Consider the following 19,166-nt stretch of genomic DNA (forward strand, 5'->3'; position numbering starts at 1 on the left):
GGGATTTGGGCCTGTCGAAGTGTCCCTCGGTTGAACTGCCTGCAATTCACAAAAAATTGAGGGTCATTTTTGTGTGTTATCAAACAGAGCCAAGACATTCTGCATAGTCATTTCCTGCCTGGTTTCTGCCTGCATACACATTTTTCAGTTCATTTGTTAGCCATCCCCCAAATTCTTTAGTCTTCCTCTTGGTTTCCTCTTGGTTTGGTTTGTACTGAACTTTGTTTAGTTATTTAGTCAGTTAGTAGCACAGGTCATCCATGGTTTGTGACATGCGACAGTGTGGTCAAGAGTTCTCAAAACTTTTGTTTCGTCATGTTGACAGATGACCCACCCTGTTAACTATAAATATTCAGTGAGAAGGAAGGGGAGGCAGATTAAAGCAGCAAATACAGTTTGTGCTTTGACACCCAATGTGGCACTCTGTTCGACAGGCACACAGGACAGACTTAATCATCCACAGCCAGAGCTGGTGGAAGCTTATATTTCTCAACAAATTAAAGCAAGCGACAACAGTCTCTGCCATTGTTTTTACTCCCAGAATTCGCTAAACCTTCAGCAGTTGTTTTGATCATGAATTATTGTGAAAAGAGCCTGTGGTGGAAACACTTTTTTGTCATGTTTTTGAGCCATTTTCTTCTCCAAAGAAGACAGTTTTAGTACTAGTTGGTCGGGTTGACTGGTGGTCTGATGGATTTGTGGTAAAAACACAAAATTCTTTCAACAGTTCAAGGTTGCTGCTCTGTAAGTGAGCCAGTGTTTTGGCAAACTTAACACCTTTTTTTCTTGCTGGTATTGTTATTCTTGTGGTTTTGTATCACTCCTAACATATAATGATACATCTGACATGAAAATTAGATTTTCTCACTGAGATGTCTAAACTTTACTTCAAGCATATCTTGAATGGTTTGCTCATTCCGAATGGTGTTTTTTTTTTTTTTTTCTTTTTTTGTTGCGGAGCAGTGATGTCTCCTTTTCTATCTGTCAAAACAAAAAATACTTGTCTCAGAAAAGTAATGAAAGATGCCACATGTGATCCTTGCCCTCTGTATTTGGTATTTTATGCATCATGCAAGGAGAAGCTAGTTCGATTGAAAAATGTGCATCAGGTTCCGTTTCCCTTTTTGTCAGTGGGGTTTGATTGAATCTACTTCATTTGTTTGGTCCTCCTAATCAAAACAACGAGCGATGAAATGCCCAGCGATGACATTAGATGAGATGAATGCAGATCCAAGTGAGACTGCAACTAACAATTGTTTTTCTTTTAAGCGATTAGTTGTTTGCCACTGAGAATGTCTTTGGTTGGGGGAATGTGTTTCCCAAAGCTAGATAACATCCTGGAATGTCTTGTTTTGTCCACAACCCAAAAGTGTTTACTGTCATAGAAGAATAAAGAAACGAGAAAATGTTCAGATTTATTATATTGTAATTAGAGATTTTTTTGTTTTTGTTTTACTAGGACAGATTTATTGATTATGAATTTAGTTGCTGGGTAATATAACAGTTGACAACGAATCGATAAAGCAATACAGCTCTCAGCTTTTAGATTGTCCTGTGGAAAATCAGAACATGAACTACTAACAACAACAGAGCGACTGTACAAATTAACTCTTACATGGCAAACTAGCCGCTATGCATTGTGATGCAAATGTGTGACTTGATGACAAAGTGTGATGTGATGTGTCATGAGCAATGTCTCCTTTAAAACCCAGCAACTACTTTGGACTGAGGCATTGAGAAGTGCTCAATTTATTTAAACTTATGTGTCAAAGTTATATATATCTATATCTATCTATCTATCTATCTATCTATCTATCTATCTATCTATCTATCTATCTATCTAGATAGATAGATAGATAGATAGATAGATAGATAGATAGATAGATAGATAGATATATAGATAGATATATAGATATAGATATAAAAAAATCCATCTACAAGCATGTCAGACAGATCAATACAAGCTACTGCACGGTGTCAAACAATTACACAGTCTTTCTCTAATTAGTCCCTACTCTTTCCCACAGGCCTACAACATCCATGTCAATGGCGTGCTGCACTGTCGAGTACGCTACAGTCAACTTCTCGGCCTCCACGAACAGGTAAGTCTTTAGTCATCACTATATAGCCACTGCTGTCACTGTGCTTCGAACCAGAAGAGAGTGGTCTGTATGTGTGGCGCACTGAAAGCTGTTGAAATGCCACCATATCCACCCAGTATGACCTTTTGCTCATCGTTGTGTCGTACGGTCGATACGCCCGCCTCCCATCACTTTGACTCAGGCTTGAGGTCTTGCGCTGTTATTTCTCTCAGAGTTCAAACTGTTGCATGTCAATAGGCAGTGTTGTGGAGGAGGTTGGAGGGGGTGCGCGACATGGAAGGAATGTTCTTGGCCTTTCTTTCACTTCACCTGCTGGGAAAAGGAACTTAATCTGAAAGAGAAATGTTGTTGGAAAGGGTTGAGTTGCATGGTCTTAAGACATTTTTAGGTCTCTGAAGCTTTCCACAGAGCCACAGTTATTTGTGAAAGCTGTTATTAGGCAATTAGTGTACTTAGCACCTACTTGTTTTTCTGTAGAGCTGGTGTTTGAAAATGAAAGTACACGTGAAAGTACCTAACAAACATACATTATATAGTTACAGGGGTGGATGCGTTGTATCTTAAAGATGAGACCTGAGGGCTCTTTGTGCTATAATAAGTATGCAACTGTATATAACTCAGCCTTCCAGAAGTGCCCAGTCTCCTGTTTTCACACATTAATAAATAAGCAAGCAAGGGCCAAACTTTGCTATCTCCATCCTTGAGTCTGTGTTATCTAGCCTGACAGTTGCGGTTGCTTGGCAACAGGGTGTGAGGTAGACACACACTCCAGTCTTTAAGAACCAGCCCCACAGGGCTTCCTGTGGCGTACGCATGACCCCAAAACACTCCGGTGATTGCAGGGGCACACACATTCCACCCAGTTACTGCCGAGAACATTTGAGTGTTAATTGTTTCTCTTGTGACAAGGTCACACTTGTGCTCAGTCCAGAGCTCGTTTAAAAGCAAACAGTGAAAACAGAGTTTTGCTAGAAAAGAAGGCGCATGAGCTCAGATGCACTCTGATGCATCTGTAACCTGTGCTTAGTGTGTGGGGCTACAAGAGCTGATTTGTTTTTGTTACCAGTGGTGTACTGAAAATAGCAAAGGACAGTGTGTTGAGGTGAAAATCACCTCTCTTCTCCCTCTTGTACCCACTGGGGCCAACCTTCATCGTGCCATATGTGCAGGACCTGTTTTTTATGAGTAAAAAAATGTGTCGGTGAATTCCTAATCATGAGTGTGACGTCCAGCTTTTGCCTGCAGCAACACGCAGGGTAAAATTAAATCAAATTTGATGGTAGATCTGTGAGGGCTTAGTTTAAGACTTCCACGGTTCAAAGCTAGCTGCCTTCAGATGATAGAAAATGGGAAGAAATGAGTAAGAGGCTGGAAGACAAAGTAAACTTGGAATGACTAGACATTCAGGGTTCCAGATGTGTCTCTGTGTGTGCCTGTGTGTCTGCATGTGTGTGTTTTGCACGGAAACTCCACTAGCTGGCCGTTGAAGCAGGGCTTAAAATAAACCTGTGATTCATCTGAAACAGCATGAATCTACCTCTTAGAAAAATGAACTCTCTAATTCGAAAGACTGCATTTCTGTGCTGAGGGTAATTGGTGTAGTCATAAGAAGTAATCTATCAGATTTCTCTGATGTTCTAAGTGTGAATAAATAGTGATATAGCCATCTGACTTTTCTCAGATACTCTTTTTAAAAGAAGTGGAATACGGTCTGTATAGCTGGCTGCCCTGCTGCCTCATCTTCAAATCTTTTGTGTCTTACCAACAGATAAAAAAAGAGTATGGCAGCAATGTGGTGCCTGCCTTTCCTCCAAAGAAGATCTTCACACTGACTCCTGCTGAGGTCGAACAGAGAAGGGAACAGCTGGAGAAATACATGCAGGCTGGTAAGTTATTCATGCTGAATGGACTTTGTGCAGATGGCTTGTGTTGCATTTCACCTCATTTCTGCCTGAATTTTAAACTCCAGCTACCATGTGGGTATGTTTGTCAGGTTGTGAATTGGATACAGTTCTTCTCTGAATTTCAATACACATAACCCTGAATGTTTATTTTCCTCTTTTTAAATAAGGATGGGGGTTGTTTTTATGTTGGGAAAGAGCAGATTTTGCCCAGATATCCTTGAAATGTTTGCTTCTCCACAACAATCACAAGAATGAGTCTGACTTGGTGTCTGTGGGAAGTCTAGTCATACACTGGTCTGTTCATGCCACATAAAAGCATAAATATGTTTCACTAAACTGATGATCTGAATGCGGGGTGAGCAGGGACAGCAAGCCAAAGAGTTGTGCTGACACACCTGATGGAAAAGTAAACTGTTAGTCAGAATTTTGTTTTTTGTTTGTTTGTTTGTTCTAGAATTTTATGCGTCTCGATCCTCTAACGATGATTTATCGTGTCTTGGAATACACACTTAGCTTTTTTTTTTTAATCAAAAACTGAATTCCATTGGGAATAATTCATATTTTTCTGGTGTTTACCCCAGAAGAGAGTTTTGAAAGCTTTCCTTTGTGAGTCCTAAATCATGTTAAGGATCCCATCTTGGAATTTCATGTCCCAATCTGAGAGGTTTTCAGCATATTGCCCAAATTTTGTAAACAGGTTCAGGGTGAATTTTCTGCACACACACACACACACACACACACACACACACACACACACACACACACACACACACACACACACACACACACACAAAGTAGAGCTGGCAGTATTGCCGAGGGTTTGTTTTAATCCTCTCAAGCACTGGCAGTTACAGCAGAACAAGGAAGCGTTGTTCAAGTGTGTATTTGCTCATAGTCTGGGAGCATACGCACACAGGGTGTTCTTGGCTACAGATTCCCTCGGTTACATCATGGCTTTTTACATAGTTATGGAAAATGAGCCGCCACAAACACAATCTGTTCTGACGCAGATGGGTAAGAACTTCGACATTTTGTCAAAGGGTTAGTCTAATTTGCAAAAGGACAATAGCACACAGGCTGACACACACGAACGTTGTCATATTGTAGTCATACACAGATAATTAATTGCAAGGCTCTGCAACCGTAAACTGCCACAGAGAAGAAAACAAAGACATGAGCCAAAGCGAAAGTCTTTCTCTTTCTTTTTTTTTTTTTACCAAATTGGGGGACTACAACATGATGAAACTGGTTTGTAACAACTGACAGTTATCTGAACTTGCACCAGATAACATTTCTTTCTTTCACTTCATAAAATGCAGTTCTCTTTAAACATCAAGCGAAATTGCTTTGAAAGATGTCTTAAAAGGTCAAACCCATTTCACAGGAACAAAATGAAACTGTATGATAAGAGGAGAATTCTGAAAAATAGGGAAATGGCTGTGCCTGAGGAGCTTTGTGTTTACATAATATCCAGTGAAAGACCCTTAACTGACTGCTGAGTTATCAATGTAACCCCCTACATATCTCTTCTTGACTTCCGCTGCTCCTTTCATGTCATTCAACAGTGGCTAATGACTCATTTTGTGCTTGTGTTTTCTGAGTCCTCTCCTATTTTCCTTTGTTTTTTTGACAGTGCGCCAGGATCCTTTGCTTGGAGCCAGTGAGATGTTCAACAGTTTCTTAAGAAAAGCACAGCAGGTTGGTAGTGTGGTGTTTTTTTTGTGTGTTTTTTTAATCATTGCAGGTACATTAAGCTGCTTTCTGTTGCATCAACGTGGTCAACAGGCTTGCGAGGAGGAAGGGCGTGCTCTCCTCGAACCAAAAGGCTGATGCAGTAATTTCGCAGCTAGTAATTACCTTTGGCAGTGTGGTCCATGATGTAGCTTTATTCTTCTGGTTTGTCGCAGTTTGTGGCAGTGTGTGTGCGCCTGTCGTGGGTTGTGTCATCTTACTTGTAGAAGTAGTTGTTCAGAGTAGGTTTGGCTCGCTCACAGAAATGTGTGAAGTGATTACGTCAGACATGAAACTGAACAACAGCATAGCTGCGTTGTGTGTGGGAGCTGGATCCTTCTGAACTATTATATTTAAAAAAAAAAAAAAAAAATGAGCAGAGTGATTCATACCACCAGATTTGCCAAAAAGCTCTTTCTACAGGACTAAAAAGCCAAACAAAATCTGAGCTGAAGTGGATGATGCTGTTACCACAAACTCATGGCGTGCTGCTGCCTGACAGTAAAAGGCTATTTCAAACGAATGGCATGTCGATGACTTATTCAAACCAGGTAGCGAGGTTTGATTCGTCATCATTCAAGCTGTGACCTGCGCCGCCAGGAGGGCTGTAAATCCAATAACCTTCATGGACAGATTAATCCATCTGCAGCCACGTCACACCCATTCTGCTTCTCCTCCTCGGTCTTCCTCTCTCATTAGACTCTGTGTTCATGTCACCCCCCCTCCTCCCACTTCCTTCATGTACTGTGAGGACAGCAGCAGGAGCAGAATAGGAGATGAGCTCCCACCCTGCATTGTCATTTCATCTGCACCTTTAGTGGTGGGGATGTGCTCGGAAGCCCCCTGCAGAGTGAACAGGGAAGATGAGAGATGATATTGTGGAGTGGAGACTGCCCGGGGACTGAAGAAGCTGCGGTTATCCAGTTTTTTAAGATTTCATACTTATTAATATCAGCTGAGGAGCTATTATGTAGACTCTTGAAATATTCATAGGTTTTAGCAGTTCACTTTATTTCCCTTACTTGCTATTCATTGATTTTGTGGGCTTTCGTTCCATCGCCTGCCACGTTCAGTTAAGGATTGAAGAGGAGCACAAACACAGCACTGCTAATGAATGCTTTTGTTTCCTTCATGTCTGTGTGAGCTGAGAGGAGGGAAATGAATGGATTGGACTACTACAACTGAAACAATTGGTCAATTATTGAATCAGCCGATTGACATAAAATGAAGAGATTTTCAACATAATCATTTTGATAATTGATGTTTTGACTAATTTTTTTTAAAAACAACCTTTGTCCATTCCCAGATTCTTAGATGGGAATATTTGCTCATTTCATCTTTTTCTGTGATTATAAATGGTATCTTTGGGTTTTCAGATGGCTAAAAATGAATATGGCTGCTGCTTTTATTGAGGAATTTGTAGTTAATTTACATTTCATATAATGAGTTTTCAGACTACACATTCTTAATAAATCCTCAATGTGTGCCTAATCCTTATGTGCCTTTAAACAGTCAGACTTCATTTTGTTTGTGGCAGAAAGAAATAATCCTCATCAAGTGGCCTATTTGTTTTTGGTTTCTCCCTGACTCGAATTTAAACAGACTTTTATTGTGTTGCTGACCTTTCCAGGCCACATTTCTCACTTTACACCCGGTGCATGAATAAAATCTCAACCTTAACTGCACCCATAACATCTTTCCCAGTCTCGGACGTTAATCAGACTCATTGGATGATGAAATTATTAAGAGCTTCATGAACAGGGCAAGTTTGGAAGGGGAAGCTTCAGCTTGCATGTTTTGGTTTTATCTCTTCTCTCACCGGCCCATGTTTTTTTTTCCTGCCCAAGTGACTCAGTGTGTTTTTGTTGTGGACCGACAAGAGTGAGAACACATAGATTACCCATGAAGCTGAAGAAAAGCCTGTTGTTTTTTTGTCCCTCCCACAGGAGACGCAGCAGATTCCCACAGAAGAAGTCGCTCTAGACATCTGCCTCTCCAACGGTCAGAAAGTCACAGTCAACATTCTGACCTCGGATCAGACGGAGGATGTCCTTGATGTAAGTGTCGGATTGCACAAACAGCATGTTTATTAGCCAGCACTCCACGCAGTATACAACTTTTAAAAATGTGTAAATCAATTTGATAGTAATAGGTTTTACGAATTAAACATTTGTAAGGACAAAAGTGTTCAGACACAGTTGACCAATAGAGCTGCACGCCTGAATCTGTCAGCTCAGTAATAAGTAAACCTCATTTGTACATAAAGGTATTATAATTGGGTTTATAGCAGTAGATTGTGTGATTTACAGCCAGTAACTTCTGGAAGTGGCCAGAAGTGCTGATATGACAAGACGTCGATTATGGTTCTTTATCAACCTTCACAATGTTTGTGAATGTTTAACTAGAAGCACTTGATCTCTGGCTGAAGAAAAAAACAAAGTGGTAACACGGTATGAACAACAAGCTGTATTGATGTTGACTCTTCTGTAAGCTCTAATGTTTTATAGACACTACATACACTTTCTTAGATTGGAGCCCTTACAATTTCAGATTACAATTCAATTATACACAGCTGTACAGGTGCATATTTTTTGATCACATTACCCATAATCAGCTTGGCTTGCTCCGTCTTTGGCATCATGTCATTATGTCCGTAGAGGCTGCTGAGCCTGGTTCCATTGCCCAGCTTCCTGATTCTGTGCCTGGAAACGTCTTCTTCTTGGCTAATAGCTCATGGCATCTACAGTTTGCAGCAGTTAGAGGCTAACGTAACAGCAACTAATCTGTCTATCAGGAAACTCAGTAACTTACAGAGTTGAGGCAGAGCAGCCAGAGGATATGACAGAGAAAACCAGAAAACATTTTCTTTATAAAATATGATCCAGTCTCAGCAGAATAATGTGAGATTGTGTCATAAAACATAAAGCACTTCTCATGGGAGACTGTACTCGCTCAACCCAAGTTGTGACAACAAAAGTCCAGGCGCAAAGTGGGAATGACAGAGGCACTGTTCTCGCATTTTACAAGTCATTGTACCATCAGAATGAATTTGAATCTGTTGTTTTAGGTGCAACAGTTACATTATGTTGCTTCAAGTCATTTTCATTTATATATGTTCTCTTAGCCAAAGCAAAGATCAAAGTATGTTATGAGTCAGGGTTACTCCGATCTAACTTATCAAAAGGAAGGAAAACACCAGTTTGAATGTTTTTATTTTTGTATTTCTTTCTTTTTTTCTTTTTTTTTATGCACAGTGGTGAGCAATCCTTTCAGTACATCTGCTTCACCTCTGCTCTCAATTGAGCATAACCACAAACACAACACTCTAAAACAGCTCATCCCAGTAAACATCGGTGTTTCATCATGTCCTTTGTCACTCTTGGCTGTAAATCAGGCTTGTTGGAGTGCTCTAACAGTTTGCTTTACTGAAGGTTTAACCAAGTAACCTCTGTTTAATCTCTGTCACTGTGATTGGTTGCTTGACAACAGTTGAACTCGCAGTTGTAGCAGTTGTGTTTGCAGTTTAATTAAAGACGTTGAAAGTATGTCAAATAAGAAATGTCAGTGCTGAACACACAAACATTGATTTTTATCACAGAGAAAGTCAACTTTCTGTGTGGTGAGACATATTTATTTTTTCCCACATCCAAATTTATCTTGGCAATGTAGCTGAATAAATCTTTTCTTGAATAAAAGTTCAAACTCATAAACAAAGTCGATCAGTTTTATGTTGCATTATTTCAAAATGTTGTAGTTTGTTATTTGTGTCAGACCAAAAACTCTTGATAAATGGAATCACAATGGAGCACATTCATCTTCTTAAACCTAATGGAGTCAACATTGATTCAACATGAGACTACATCACATTATTCTGTCCCTGCGGAGTTAATTCTATGATGGCGATAGTATGATTGTGGCTCATTTCCAGTTTTGTGATCCACTGGGTGATTGTATCTTCAAACAGTTTTATCTCCATCCCTCTTAATTTACTGAAAAATATCAGATGAAGGGACCAGTTAATTAAAATCTGACGGAGAACACATCTCTTTCTCATCTTTAAACAGGCTGTCGCAACAAAGCTCGACCTTCCAGACGACCTTGTTGGATACTTCAGCCTGTTTCTCGTCCGGGAGGGTGTCGATGGAGGTTTAACATGTAAGTCTAAACACCAGTTTCCTAAGAGTGAGAGCAATACAGGGAATTAAAACATCTCATATTTCCCTGTCATTACGATTGGAAAGTATTCAGTGTAATGTCCCATTTGTATGATTAATTGTCGATTGAAAAAAATGGGAGAGGGAAAGAAATCCATAATGCATCACTGAAGAATATTTAGTGTCACCCTGCAAAGTTGTTTCAGAAATTTCTACATCTTTAAAGGCTTCTGCTTTTTTTAACCACTGCAGCTGGAGACCGTCAGATAACATTCTTGTTTATTGAGGCAAACTAAATGTGCAGCACACTTAGTGCTCTGATAAAATAATGTCAATGTAAGCTGCTTTATCAGGTCATCCAAAGGCTTTTCTCAGAAGATACACAGAACTAAGAGGACAAATAACTGATAAACAAATAAAAAATGGAGTTGGAATTAAAAAAAAACTTAAATGTTTGTTATCTTGCACTGGGGGAAAACTTTCTGAGTAAAGGGAATTACATACTGTCGTGTCATGATTTAGATATTAGTTTTCTTTTTACGCCTCACTATGAAGTGCACAGAGGTCGGCTGTGGCAGCAGCTCAGCCGCTCAGTTAATCCGTCTCCTTGTTTGGAGATGTACTTTCGTTTAATTAAAAAAGAAGAGCTGCATCGTCCCATGAGAGTTGTATCTTCTATCTGACTTCCTGCTGTATCTCTGGCTGGAATGCATAATTAATTTATCAGGTGCTCAGAAGCTCAGTGAAAGTCGGGGCTCTGTGCGTTTTGTTGGCTGGTTCCTGCAGGTGTGCACTGTTCAGCGTGGCCTGAGCTCACACACCAGGCTATGTGCAGTGTTTCCAGGTTGAGAGAGTAATTGTTGTGGCTTTTAAAATCTCTGACTGTTATGGCTGCTGACAAATTGTATTCACAGGCCAACCTCTGATTAGTGAAGTCATTTCCCACAAAAGACTGTAAGCAGCATACAAATCATTTTGAAATTTCAACATGCAAATGGAATGTTTACAAAAATTAGTAGTTTTGGGCTAAGGCAATTTGTTTGAGCTACCAAATGTATTTTATAATTCTGCTGATGGGTCAGATGGGTGACAAATTACCTGCTGGAGAATGGGAGGAGGTTTCTATTGGTTTTTCCTTTTAATTGTCCACACTCGGTATTTGTTAATTCTTTTTGTTAATGCTTTTATTTCCAGCATTGTGTTTCAAAAGTCAACAAACACAACATGAAATTCATCAATAGATGGACTGATAGTTCCTTTAATGATCCATGCAGGATATAGCAGTGCCATAGCAACAAAATCACACATGAGAATCACAAAAGACAAAACAAAGTGACACCGAAGGGGATAAAACACCACCCAGCGCGATGCCTGTCAACATGTTCACGTCCAGACCCAAGACTTCTCAGTAGTGCTTACACTAGAGCCTCAGCATTTTAAGTAGCAGTTGATTTTGCCATCTTTCAAGCCTGGTTAATTGTTTCATATTACTTTGAGAGCACATTCTTGATAGTGTGGCAGCGGCAGGAGCACACCAGCAGTCAAGACTCAAGACACGTGTTTGTAGTTGTGAGTAACGTCATAAATGCAAATCAAAGAGGAGTATTGCATCTCCATGTGTTGTCTCAAGACTTACCACAGTGGCACAGGGATAAAGCTTTCCACATCAAGATGTTTCAGTTTTCCCAACCCCCCCCCCCCCCAATTCATCACAGCCCCGTCAGGTCAAATCCCCCCCTCAGTCCCAAAGGTTCTTTTCTCTTGTCTTCCACCTGCCAAACGCTCCTCCGCTCCTCACGCCAAATCCAGTCCAGGCCGGAAATGGTGCCAGGCGAACTCTGAGGAATCAGTAAATATTGCCGGCATGCTGTATATTCTTGGCACCGTTGAGATCTGAAAAATCAGACCGGTGTGGAAGAGAAGGGTCCTGTGTGTTAAATCGGGCTCGACTACTAGAATAAATCTGGCGCAGCAGGCCTCGGATCAAACACAACTGGTGGGCGTATTGACATAACAGGATAGCTAGAAGAATTCAGTTGCTCCCTGACGGGCATTAAGTTTCCAAGAAGTCTGCGTGTAAATCAATACGAGCTGCAAAATATGTGAGGAAGTATCAAGAATAACCAGAATGTGGTTTGAAATAGCAGCGCTGGTCATCTTCTTATCCGCATTTTATGTTCTTCAATTTTTTATTTTTCTGCTCTTTCCCACCGATGACTTAGTTTGCCCAAGAATGTTCCCAAACATTTTAGGCATTCACTTTGGATCCATTAAATTTTATTCCTGCAGAGTGCAGAGATTTCCAACATCAAAGACACCAGCATGTTCTTCTGCTCCCCACATCTCAAAAGGAAAGCTAAGAAATAAGACATTAACGATTATCTTGAGGGGAAAATGACTTCATGATTTTACTTGACAAGAAATCTTGAAATATGTCGATACAGTCTTGAACTAAGTATGTTCAAAAAAGTGTTGAAAGAAGTAGAAAGGTAGCGAAATCCAAAGGTTATTAGCTAATAATTAAAAATGTTTGCATTCTTAATTTGAGCATTCTGAAAAAATGTAGGCCAAGGAACAAGAAAAAAAAATGAATTTAGTAATTTAAGTAGAAAGTGTCACACTTGTTGAGAATGTTTATGGTTTTATTCGAACACCTTTTTTCGTTGTTTCTTTTTAACCAGTAAATTTTTCCACAGAACTTTTTGCAGTACACACAGCGTCTCTACCTGTTAAGGAGTAAACGCACTTTAACAAACCTAATGGCAAGTTAATATGCTGTTGAGTGGTGTTGTGCACGTTTATTGATGCCTGGAAACTCAGCAGCAGCAGCAGCTGCCAGCACCTGAGATCTCAGTCACTCTCCTCAGGGAATGGGCCGCAGTGTAGCATCTGCAGATTAGACACACGCACGCACACACACGCACACACACGCACACACACGCACCCACACGCACCCACACGCACCCACACACACGTGGAGCCTATTATCTTTTTCACATTTGAATGCCCCTCTACACACACAAAGTTTGTGCCCTGCTGGGACTTGTCCAGATGGAGTTCTCCCATCCCTCGTTGTTTGGTGTTACCATCATTATCCAAATGTCCTTGGGAGTTAACTGGAGTTGTGCTTGTTTCTCTCTCTCTCTCTCTCTCTCTCTCTCTCTCTCTCTCTCTCTCTCTCTCTCTCTCTCTCTCTCTCTCTCTCTCTCTCTCTCTCTCTCTCTCTCTCTCTCTCTCTCTCTCAGTTGTGCGGAAGCTGCAGGAGTTTGAGCTGCCGTATGTATCCATTACCAGCTTGCGGAGCTCTGAATTTCATATACTCCTACGGAAAAGGTACCCACCACCTGCTCACATCATGACTTTAAATTTCATCCTTTCCTTCCCAAAGTGCTCTCCTCCGCATGTAATTATAGCTGTGATTCATTGGCCACCGTGCTCGTGTGTTATTTATCTAATCCTGTAAAGAAGCAGGTCAGATATTTGTGTTTTTGGTTAGCAGTACATAAACTCCTTCTGTTGTAGTGCTTTCTGTATTATTTTTTCTTCTTTCTGGGTGTTGTTCATTTTATTCCTTATCAACAGAGGCACTTGCTCTTAATGTTTCAGAGCAGCGGTTAGCCTAACCACAGGCTGCTTATCTGACTTCACCATCTTCCACAAACTGGCATTTCATTTGGAAACCTAACCTGAGTCATTTGTTTTACAATGATTTGGCCAAGACCAATAGTTCTAGTCCCAACCAGACAGATGGTGTGTTTAAATGTCATGGCAGAAAAGTCAGGGATTAGATACGGACAAGAACATGATAGTTGTGCAGCAAACTGCCTAAGAATAAACAAAAATGATCAAATGGCATAATTAATCTCCTTGCAACCCGAAACCACTTAAGCTGCCTTTCCGCTGAAGTACTTTCAGTACAGAACCCTTTAAACCCTACATAACCCCGGGTAACTGAACCTAAACGCCAGATCTGCTGTGTGTTTCCACTGTGACAGTACTCTTAAATGTAGGTGGGGTTGAAACTGGCTGGCTTCAGGGAAAAACACTTTCACTTTTCGAGCAGTTGAAAAACACCAAGAGAGACTGATCTTAACTCTTAAAAAGCTGCTGCGTTTATCAAGTAACACCCTCATATGTTGTCAGTCAGGCAGTAGTGTACAGTTACCATCTCAAACTGAGAACCTGTTATTCCTTTGCCCTGCTACACGCTGCCATTCTCTCTGTTTTGCCCAACCACACAATCTCTACACACAGCATACACGTGTATGTACGAAACTAGTTTAACATGAGAAATGGCTACAGGCAGCGAGACAGACGTCTACAGAAATAAAAGGAAGTGAGAGCACAGAGGGTGAGATGACTGTGTTTGTTCCAATTAACCAATCAGTGGTTTGCAGTGTTTTAACCACCTCCACCTTTTAGTATCGGTTCAGTGTGCAAGGTACCGTCGACAGAAGGGTGGTGAGAAATAGGATGGCACTGAACAGTTTTTTTGCCACTCTCTACCACTTTTGACAATGGAAATGCAAAAATAACTGTCGGAATGTCTGACAGAATGAACTGAACTAAACAGGACCGCTCAGTGGAAACAATGTTGCAACATTGAATCACTGCCTATAACAGTTAAAGACACATTTAACAACCAGAAATTAAAGAAACCTATGAGCTAACAGCGCAGAGACACAGTTACTCTTCTAACCATATATCTGTACTACACCTGACAAACTGTATCAACCAGCAGAAGGAGCATGCATCTACTCAACGAACAGCTAGCATTACAGCTCGGCTGGACACCATTAATGTTTACATTCCACACAGTCATGGAAATGAGCCTTTTGTCCACGAGTAGCTGCGCTGTTCCTTCATAGTTGGTGGGTAGTTCGTAGTTCTCGGGATTCCACACAACCAAACTGACGTGCCAGTTTGTACGTTACATAGAACCATCTGGAAAGGCGCTGCTAGAAACTGTTTAGGACAGAGTCACAAAAAAATATTTGGCATGTGATTGGCCGAGCTGTCTCTGTGAGTCTATCTTTATATCAGGCTACTGAGTTCAACGAGTCATTCGATTGAAGAGTGCTTACTGGTCAAACTCTTTTTCAAACCAGATGAGAGAGGTGTGAAAACATATTGTCCCTCAAGAAAATCTTTCAGTGGCCTTCTTTTTGTTGTTTAATTCTAGTGCTGTTCATACCTTTGCTGCCACACAGGAAGGCCGCCCTCAGCTACTAAACGAGATAAAAATGTTTGATTGAAACTCTGTACAAAAGTGACCTGTAGCATATCCCTTAATCTCACTGCCCAGCCAACATCAGCTGGAGCTCCCGTGGTGCATTTAAGCAATATTCACCTGGAAAATTCTCGAGATCTGGTTAATTTATCTCTTTGGAAAGAAGTTTGAAATTACTTTAAAAATCTCAACTGTAGCTTTATCTGTAATGAGAAGAAGCAGGGTCACTGAAAGTATGCATGTCTGCATGTCACAAAAAGTATGAAAACAATCTTTGTGGGTGGGCCACCCAAACAGATTCTATGCTAATGTTTACTTCCCCATCAAACCTGAAATTAGTGACTGCTCCTCTCTTCAACATAACATTTTTCTACTTCCTCGTGTGCCTGTTCTTTCGTCACCCTGCCTCCCGCTGACTGAGGTACACAGGATGTTTACTTTCTTCTTGCCTCAAGGAAAGTCTTAGTCCTCCTGACCTAGTTTCTCTGTGGAGTGTGGAGCAGCGAGGGAAGAAGATTGAATGTAGAACTAACAAGTGGAGGAAAAACAGACCCCCTGTGTATGAGATCCAGGGGAAGGATCAGGTCAAAATGAATTGAAAAGCTCTTTCTCGCCAAAAGTTCATGCTGAAAATGGAAAGAATTCAGTCTCTGTCCAGCGAAAACATCGAGGGCACATAATGTTGCCATTTGCAATATGTATTCGCATCAAGACGATTCAAAACAAAAAACAAATGTCTCAGCAGGGGCTTTCAAGTACACGCTTAGTTTAAACTGAAGCAGCACAATAAAAGCAGCCATCTTACAACACATCATGATCATTCCACTTCTCCTTTTCTCTCATCCCCACTTCTTCCCTCTTCCTTCCACCACCCATTAATCTACGTCTGTCTTGTTGCTTTGAATTGCTGATGTGGCTGCTTAAACAAAGGCTCTCCATTCTCTAATACCCTTATTGTCATGCAATTACAACATGAGACATTTCATGCCTGAAGTTAGGTGTTGCAAGACACGAATGAGATTCTAGCCAATGACCAAAGTTGGATAAAGAATTCAGTGGTTGTTGTTTTTTTTTTAAACTCCGACAGTGAATACAATCCTGAACTGAAATATGAAACTAGTCTCAGTTAAATAAAGACGTTTCAAATCCAGGGGCTAAGATATGAAAAAAACTTGGAACTGAAGTATTGTGAATCACACATTGAGTGAAAAATATGGCACACGTAATTATTTTCTTAAGTCAGAGTGTTCAGCTTTCTAATCGTGATCTTACCTTTTTTTTTTTCCCTGTAATCAGATTTTCATCTGAAATTAAAATCTGATCCCTCACTGGGAACTGCAATTTTGTAAACATCACGCTCCACTACTCATGCTTTCCTCCGGCACAAACACGTCCCAGCAACATCCTCTAATACAACTTCAGTGCTGCCTGAGAAACAAACTGTCTTACTGTCTTACACAGCCATCCTTCAGCCTCTGCGGGAAGTAGATGAATACTTATACCTGCTATCTCATCAACATTGAGTTGAGGAAGGATCCTATACTGTCTGATGAAAACCATGTTATGTCTTAATGTGGTGGTTTAGATTTTTACACAAACTGTGGGATTGACAGTTTTTTTTAATTTTTTTTTTTTACGTCAGGCAGTTTTAATACTTCTCAAACTTGCTTGTCACAGTTGATGCTTTCTGATATCCCTTGTTGTCTCAGGAGAGTGATGTAGTGTTGCTTGGTATGCAGACAGAGTCAGAGGAGATGATATATTCAGTGGCAAATGGCCAGTTAGGATTATTTTTTGATGGAGTCACTCCAATAAATTGTAAACTGCAAAATGGTGTCACTTTATTTCTGATTTTCGTCCAGATATAGACTTGTTAAAACAGATGGTTCTTTTTCTTCCTGCAGTTACTGGGACATGGCGTATGATGGTGATGTCATGGACAACAGAGTTGGCCTGAATTTGCTATACGCCCAGGTAAGAGCTTTCACTACACGGGTAAACCAAACACTGTTGTTTATTTTCAGCTAAATTCCTCTCGAGACGTGGAACCAAGCTGAAAATCCAACTTGTGCAAGGTCTTGTTTGTTTACATTTTACATCTGTTGTGTTCTTTTGAGCTCGCCCGCTGCTTGCATCACATCAAGAAAGCTAAATCGGGCACTGCGTCATCTTTTGGCATTCATGCTTTTTTTTTTTTGTCCGTCCCCTGGGCCCCTCCATTATCTGAAAGCAGTGTCAGCTTGTTCTGACTTTGCAACACCTTGACTCCTGTACCTCTTTGTTCCTCTGTGATCCTATTAGTAGCGGATTCCCTTTGCGGCGACAACTGTGATCTGTTGTATGAAGCATTTTTGGAGCTGCGAGTTTGATTAAAACCTGGAACTGCTGAGGGTTGCTCTACAGAGAAGAGCAAAATCAAAGACAAATAAACAGTGTTTGCACGCATGTGCATTTGTGCATATTTCTGTGTAATTAAACGCTGACCACACTGTTTACATAAAAAAAGCTCAGGGAGCAATTTCTCCCACATGTACCAAAAGGAAAACCTGCTTTGTGTTTGTGTGCAGACAAGTGAACTTCACTTCTTGTTTTTGCTTCACCAGACAGTGTCTGACATCGAGCGAAGCTGGATACTCGTCAACAAAGACCAGCACAGGCAGCTCAAATCACTGCAGGAGAAAGGCTCCAAGAAAGAAGTAAGCAAGGGCATCTCTCTTTGATTTTTCTGTATCATATGAATCCAGCTGGACTCCAAAATGTCTGCGTCCAAAGATAAATCTGTAGACCATAGAGAATACGGCCTCTGGTGTAGTCTGTGTTGCAATTAGCCTAGTTTTTCCCATGATAGGAATTTTTAATCACACTAATCCAGCAGAGAATTCAAACATTTTCTCTCTAGGGAGACAAAGTAAGTCTTCTAAAGAAAAAAAAATGCTTTGTCCCCCCCAGTTCATCCATCTAGGTCAGACTCTCAAATATTACGGCTATATCAAGTTTGACCCTTGCATCACCGACTTCCCCGAGAAGGGCTGCCAAGTCATCGTCAGCGCCGGCAACAACGAGCTCAACTTCCATGTCAAGCTGCCCAACGAGCAGATGAAGGAGGGGAGCTTCAAGGTCACACGCATGAGGTGTTGGCGAGTCACGTCTTCTGTAAGTGGAGTGGAGTGTGCGAGAGTGAGGATGAGTGAATTCACCATGAGGTATCTCTGAAACCCTAAAATAATCACATTGAAATGGCTGCGTATTATGAGGAGGTCGAGTTGGCAGAGTTAGAGATGCAGAGAAGCTTCCTGTGCTTCCAAAATAGTCGCCTGTTTACAATCGTCCTCTCACCACTGCGCCGCTAACGAATGTCCTCAGTGCTGCCAGGCATTAGTTTTTACTCTTCCTGCTCACTAAATGTGCTGACCTCCACACCATCCGTCTTCATAAGTCCAATTACCCAAACACACAGCCCACACAAGGATGAGGCTGTATTGATCCAGCAGCCTCACACATAGAGCAGCACTCTGTCTCTGAACTGATAATTGTCTTTTAGAGAGTATCTGATGGCACGCAGTACGAGGAAGCACCAGCAATCACACAGAGCTAACAGTTCCAGGGATATCATTGGAAATTGATTGACTTTAAAGAAATAAAACCCCTCTGAGACTTTGAGGGAAAGAAGAGTGAGAAAAATGTGCTCACACAGACCATATGTTTAACGCATGAGGCTCCCGTCCAGACGGTCGCCTAGTAACCAAATTGATCAGTAAACATGAGATGCTGTCAGGAACTGTCAGACTCAGCTCAGCAGACGGCAGTGATTGATTGATCAGGCCAAGGTAAGGCTCGATTCACACCGATTAATCAATGCGCTGCGTTGCACTGTCACCTGGGGAAACGAGAACAGAAAGTATATTTGTTTGTTATTTTCCAGGAAATGTTGGAGGCAATGAGACCTAATCAGTCACAGTCAACTGGATCTTTTGTTTAAAAAAAAAAAAAAAACACCCAGGAGGGTAAAAACAGTGCTACTGCCAAACTGATGACATGGAAAAAT

At 40.9% G+C, this 19,166-nt stretch overlaps 1 protein-coding gene across 1 annotated transcript in view; it reads left to right on the top strand.

Annotated features, from left to right (window-relative positions):
- snx17 (sorting nexin 17) overlaps nt 1-19,166 on the top strand; it is a 29,061-nt gene that overhangs the window by 3,772 nt on the left and 6,123 nt on the right. Inside the window, exons 2-10 of the mRNA XM_037085567.1 lie at nt 2,028-2,102; nt 3,871-3,988; nt 5,640-5,704; nt 7,684-7,794; nt 9,802-9,892; nt 13,137-13,224; nt 17,026-17,095; nt 17,725-17,817; nt 18,071-18,274. Coding sequence (XP_036941462.1) covers nt 2,028-2,102; nt 3,871-3,988; nt 5,640-5,704; nt 7,684-7,794; nt 9,802-9,892; nt 13,137-13,224; nt 17,026-17,095; nt 17,725-17,817; nt 18,071-18,274 — 915 coding nt within the window. The remainder of the gene's footprint in view (nt 1-2,027; nt 2,103-3,870; nt 3,989-5,639; nt 5,705-7,683; nt 7,795-9,801; nt 9,893-13,136; nt 13,225-17,025; nt 17,096-17,724; nt 17,818-18,070; nt 18,275-19,166) is intronic.

Source organism: Acanthopagrus latus, chromosome 22 (assembly GCF_904848185.1).
Source record: "Acanthopagrus latus isolate v.2019 chromosome 22, fAcaLat1.1, whole genome shotgun sequence".
NCBI classification, from domain to species: domain Eukaryota; kingdom Metazoa; phylum Chordata; class Actinopteri; order Spariformes; family Sparidae; genus Acanthopagrus; species Acanthopagrus latus.